This window comes from Zea mays, chromosome 10 (genome assembly GCF_902167145.1).
Source record: "Zea mays cultivar B73 chromosome 10, Zm-B73-REFERENCE-NAM-5.0, whole genome shotgun sequence".
Taxonomy (NCBI): domain Eukaryota; kingdom Viridiplantae; phylum Streptophyta; class Magnoliopsida; order Poales; family Poaceae; genus Zea; species Zea mays.
The window spans coordinates 134,518,804-134,524,437 of record NC_050105.1 but is presented as its reverse complement, the minus strand read 5'-3'; the positions used below and the strand labels follow the sequence as shown (position 1 = coordinate 134,524,437).

At 47.0% G+C, this 5,634-nt stretch overlaps 1 protein-coding gene across 5 annotated transcripts; it reads right to left on the bottom strand.

The window, feature by feature from the left end:
- Positions 1-207: 207 nt before the first annotated feature.
- Positions 208-4,103, bottom strand: LOC100280963 (ATP-dependent Clp protease proteolytic subunit). 5 transcript variants are annotated; one of them, XM_020545033.3, is made up of 2 exons: positions 3,100-4,085; positions 208-498 (listed from the first exon to the last, which is right to left on the bottom strand). In XM_020545033.3, exon 1 carries the CDS (start codon positions 3,900-3,902, stop codon positions 3,120-3,122), a length of 783 nt encoding a protein of 260 aa, XP_020400622.1. In that variant the 5' UTR covers positions 3,903-4,085; the 3' UTR covers positions 208-498; positions 3,100-3,119. The 5 variants fall into 5 exon arrangements, with proteins under 5 accessions (XP_020400622.1, XP_008661882.1, XP_020400621.1 ...); XM_008663660.3 differs by lacking the exon at positions 208-498 and adding an exon at positions 1,862-2,609; XM_020545032.2 differs by lacking the exon at positions 208-498 and adding an exon at positions 1,862-2,599.
- Positions 4,104-5,634: the final 1,531 nt, after the last annotated feature.

The following is a 5,634-nucleotide window of genomic DNA, read 5'->3' as shown; positions in this document are numbered from 1 at the left end:
AGGCTCTGGACCATAAACCACCCTGCAACTACGGTCCTATTTTTTTATATGAAAAAAACATCAAACGATTATAAAAATTTGGTCTCTCAGATCCTAGATATACTTGTTTCTTCTTAATATCCAACTATTTATTTTCTAATATATAATTTATTTCCTAAATAGCATTATCTATGATTTATTTCTTAAACAAATCATTGATAACGTTATAGATAACACTGTTTGTATATATAAAGAAGTTTGAAATAAAGGTTGAAATAAGAGATCAGCCTAACTAGATAAAACATAAGCCCGAACAGTCAAATTTTGTGCTCCAAACTGTTATAACAACCAAGCAAAAAGCATGGTTTGGTGCAAGATGCCCCTCCTACCAGTGTTCACTGCTCATTGGTTATCCTACGTTGAGTCGTGAAAATTGTCTGACACCATTTGGCATAAATCTCCGGTGCCGGGACCAGAGTCAAGCCCGCGCATCATTTTGGCATATATCTTTGGTCGAGCCTGCAATAACAAACATCATGGGGTTGATGATATACGAACGCTCCTGTTCAACTTTTCTACCTGACAAACATGATGTTGTAGTCGGTTCCTTCCAAAGCTAAAAGCAAAGATGACGGGTCATACTCATGATATATTGGACAACCACTAGCAGATAATAGTTTCCTTTTCTTAAAGAATGTCAAGATAATAACTGTAGTAAAACAAGTTAGGCAAGAGAAACTGCTTCCAATAATTAATGAGTAAAATATAGAAACTTGTTTTCAAAATGCATTTTCAGATACACAAACTTATTTTAGGGTATCATCTAAGTCCTAAACTCTCAAAAAAAGAGGATAATTTTAGACACCCAAACTTGTCACGATGTATCATTAGGTCCAATCAAGCTCCAACAAACCCAAAAGTTGGTCTCTAGCACTCCATCTACATACTCCTCCGATCTCTTCTAGCACCGTCTCCATATCTCCCCTTCCCTCTGCTTTTCCAATCTAGTGGATATTCGCATCATGGTTGCCAACTCACCATCCTCAATCCATACCTTCACCATCCTCCACATCAAAGACCACGACGTCAACAATAGTGGTGGCAGCAATGCCAAGACTAGTACACCTGAACGGAAGAGGTAGTCGAACGATTTGCTTTGCCATTAAATTCCTGCCCTGATCAAGAATGGGGTGTGGCATGTGACATTATGATGCAGAGAGTACATCGGGTCTATTTGGACCCAAGTGACACTATGACGAGTTGAAGGACCTACCTAGATGACGCGCAGAGACAAGTTTGTGGACCTAAAAATAACATTTTGAAAGTTTTGGACCTAAATGACGACACACCGAGACAAGTTTCAGGAGGTAAAAATAGCATTTCAGAAGTTTAGGACCTAAAATGCATTTTAAGAGTTGGCGACCAAAATGACGCTGAGACAAGTTGGAGGACCTCCGTGTATTTTTACTCATAATTAATTCCTTTGTAGTTCTTGAAAAGACAATTCATGTGTATACATTGAGGTGGTAAAAGGAAGGTGGCTTAACATGCAAACCGTGGGCTAATCCACAAAATGAGCCAAGGGATGATAATCAGTGCTACATAGGACTGGACAAATCACACGGGAACGAATTATTGTATCCAATCTCAGCCCTATTAGCGAAGCAAATATTGTCCTCGGTCCTCAGATTGTTTGTTCAGTCATATGTGATTTATCAGTGCTAGATATTAGAATCTCCTACTAAGCCTGTACAGATACAAACTTTATAGCCTTCTCTCAACATTCAGTTCATAAAATATTGAATGGTTTTAACCATTTGGTCTACATAGCAGATGAGTATATGCTCAATTTCATGTGTGGTACAGGCGCAAGAACAATACATAAATGGAATAAGAGAAGCAGTTAAAAAGATTATTGTTATTGGGTAATGTTACATATGGTTTATAATCTATCTTAAAAATAATAATGCCAAGGTCCCTTCTTAGTTTCTGACACAGAAAATTCAGTATCCAGTTCCTCCAACATCAACATAGCATTTTAGTCCCAAACAAGTTAGAGTAGGCTAAAGTTGAAACCCAACATGTCACCAAAAAGAGAAAGAAAGAGAAGGGAAAAAGCTTTTGAGAGCACTAAAAGGAAAAAGACCTAATCACGGTTCAGGCACGTGGATAGCTTCTTTCCAAGCACCTCTATCCAAACACAGCTCCATTGGGATAATCCATTCCTTCAAGTCCCTTTTGATTGCCTCCTCTCATGTCAAATTTGGTCGACCTCTACCTCTCTTCACATTATTGTCCCGTCTTATGATGTCTCTATACAGCGGTGCCTCTGGGGTCTCTGGTGGACATGCCCAAACCATCTCAACCGGTGTTGAATAAGTTTTTTTCAATTGGCGTTACTACTAGCCGATCGTGTATGTCATCGTTTCTGACTCGGTCCAATCTTGTGTGCCCATATATCCAACACAACATACGCATCTCTGCGACACTTAGTTGTTGGATATGTCGTCTCTTAGTCCGCCAACACTCAATCCCATATAGCAGAGATAAAATGCAAGCTGCACTCAGTTCTCCCGTCTCGGTAGAAAACTCTATGAAATCAGCTTCTCATTATAGAAAGCTATCAAGTGCTATGAAAAAAAACAAGTAGGAGAAAGCCTCTTATTCAGATATTTCACAATACCGATGAACTGTTCAACTAACTTAAAATATTAACATCATATACCGCTAAATTCACAACACCGCTAAAATTCTAAAAATACCAGACAACATGCAGTGATAATTAGAAAATTCGAATCTTTGTTGAATACAGAAATGACACTCTGAATTAGCCTTAGACAAAATACAACATAATTTTTCAAGGCTGTGGCCTTTATCCTTTAAACAGCACTGTTTGATTTCAGACGAACAAATCTATAACAATGCATATATCACCACTGATGAGGGCTCATACCAGAGAGCACTCATTATCAGCAACAGATCAATTAATAAAGTAGCAAAACAACAGTGTTGCTAGTGGATTAGCCCAGCAGACATAAAATTAAGTTATTCACCCTCATGTACGAATTAAACCTTATAACTCCAATAAGACAGCTACAGGAACACAAAAAAGGATTGCACCTTGTGACTGCCCAATGCCATCACGCTGGAGATGGCTCGTCCGTCCCTTTATTCACCTCAGTTCCGCCTCCACCGAGGTTTGGCGGATCACTGCCAACAGCATCAGACACAAGAGAGACAGGGCGGTGCTCGATGACCTCGTCGATGAGCCCCCATTCATGTGCCTCCTCCGGGTCCATGAACATGTCCCTCTCCATACACTGCTCGATGCGGTCGATGGCCTGGCCCGTGTGCTTGGCATAGATCTTATTGAGCCGGTCGCGCACCTTGAGGATCTCCTTGGCGTGGATGGCGATGTCCGAGGCCTGCCCCGACGCGCCACCGGAGGGCTGGTGGATCATGACCCGCGCGTTCGGCAGCGCCCGCCTCTCTCCGCTCGCCCCCGCGGCGAGGAGTAGCGACGCCATGGAGGCGGCCTGGCCGATGCAGAGCGTGGTGACGGGGGAGCGGATGTACTGCATTGTGTCGTAGATGGCGAGGCCCGCCGTGACGACGCCCCCCGGGGAGTTAATGTAGAGGTGAACGGGCTTGGCGGGGTTCTCGGACTCGAGGAAGAGCAGCTGGGCGACGACGAGGGAGGCCGTGTCGTCGGTGATGGGGCCATGGATGCAGACGATGCGCTCCTTGAGAAGGCGCGAGAAGATGTCGTAGGCGCGCTCCCCGCGGGAGGTGTGCTCGATCACCATGGGCACCAGGCCGTACTCGCGGCGCGGGATGTAGCCCGACGCCGGAAGCGACGGGGCGTGCGGGGGTGACGAGGAGAAGAAGGCCCGCGGGGCGACGGCGGCGATGCGGCGCAGCATGGCGGTGGCGGCGCTAGGGTTTAGATTTGGGCACTGGCGCCGCAGCGATTAGACGAGGTTGGGACGGGGAGGTAGGGGGTAGTGTCAGACAAATGGGACCAGGGGGCCGCATGGTGGGGCAGAGAGGTGGCCAAGGTGGGTTTCTTTCAACGGAGTCAGGTGGCGTCGTGCCGCCATGGCTGAGCTTTTTGGAAACGTGATATCATTAACATTGGGCTTCTGAAAATATATATCCCGAACAACGTAATTGGAATTTTAGTATTATAATCCGTTGAACTTTGGAATTTCGGTATCTGTGTAAGATTTAGTCGGCGCTCAAATCGTTGTTACGGCAGTCCGTTTCTTAGAACGGATCCACGGCCGACTGTCTGCACCGCGCCTGTCTGCGTCGTCTTCCCCGGCGCTCGACTGGGCTCCCCGACGGCCGACTGTCTGCGCATGTCTGCGCCGTCTTCCTCGGCGCTCTCCCTCCCGAGCGCTCTCCACGCTCGTGCAGGAGCTCGTCTGCGCTCGTTTGCGCCCGTGCAGGAGCTCATCTCCACGCTCGTCTGCGCTCGTCTGCGCTCGTCTGCCCGGCGCTCTCCCTCCAGACGCTCCAAGGTATCCTCTCGAGTGCCCCTTTCTCTTCCCTGGCGCTCCTCTCCCTGGTGGTCGGCCGTGTAGCTGTAAATCTTGAGCAGCTCGTCGTAGGTTCCTTCCCCGTGGCCATGGAGAAATCTCCAAGATCCATTCCTATCGGATCTGGACCTGCTAGGGTCGACACACGCAAAGATGTCGCAGAAGCTGCATATGGGAGTAGGCGCACAGGCATCGTCGACACGAGCAACATTGATTATGGCACTAGTAGATTACGTCCGCGCCATCGATTATGTAGGACACATGATCTGGTATGTTTTACTGTAAATAACATAATGTGTTATTATAGTAACAGTCAATACTATAATGTGATATTGAATCTCATTATTCATTTGGTTGTAGGCGCAAAGATATAATCGAGTTTGGGATGGTCTTTTAGACGCCATTAGACAGATGCAATTATCTGCCGATGAGTTGAGGAAGTTGAGCCACCGCAATCATGTGCCTAAGTATTTGGATATGTTGCACAAGAATTGCTTGGTTAATGCCATGAGTGATTGTCGGCGTTTCGAGACCGGGGGGTCCCTGGGCCGACGAGTGAAATGTCGCTGAAAGGGAATTAGGCTTACACCTAGTTCCTATATAATTTTGGTGGTTGAATTGCCCAACACAAATCTTTGGACTAACTAGTTTGCTCTAGTGTATAAGTTATACAGGTGTCAAAGGTTCACAACAAGCCAATTAAAAGGACCAAAGTTGGGTTCAAAATAGAGTGCTAAAGACATCCCGGAAGCCTCCCTGGTTTGGCGCACCGGACTGTCCGGTGGCGCACCGGACAGTGTCCGGTGCACCAGGGGGCCTCGCGCTGAACTCCTTAGCCTCGGGATTTTCCAGGAGCCGGCGCGCTATAATTCACCGGACTGTCCGGTGTACACCGGACAGTGTCCAGTGCTCCAACCGGTCGCGGCTCTGGAACTCGCCAGCCTCGGGATTTTTCGAAGGCTGCTCCGCTATAATTCACCGGACATGTCCGGTGTACACCGGACTGTCCGGTGCATCCTCGGAGCAACGGCTACTTCGCGCCAACGGCTACCTGCGACAGCATTTAATGCGCGCGCAGCGCGCGCAGAAGTCAGAGTCGCCCATGCCGGCGCAC

Excerpts from the sequence above, each read along its gene's own strand:
- LOC100280963 (NM_001153883.1), bottom strand. The coding sequence starts at position 3,902 with ATGCTGCGCCGCATCGCCGCCGTCGCCCCGCGGGCCTTCTTCTCCTCG.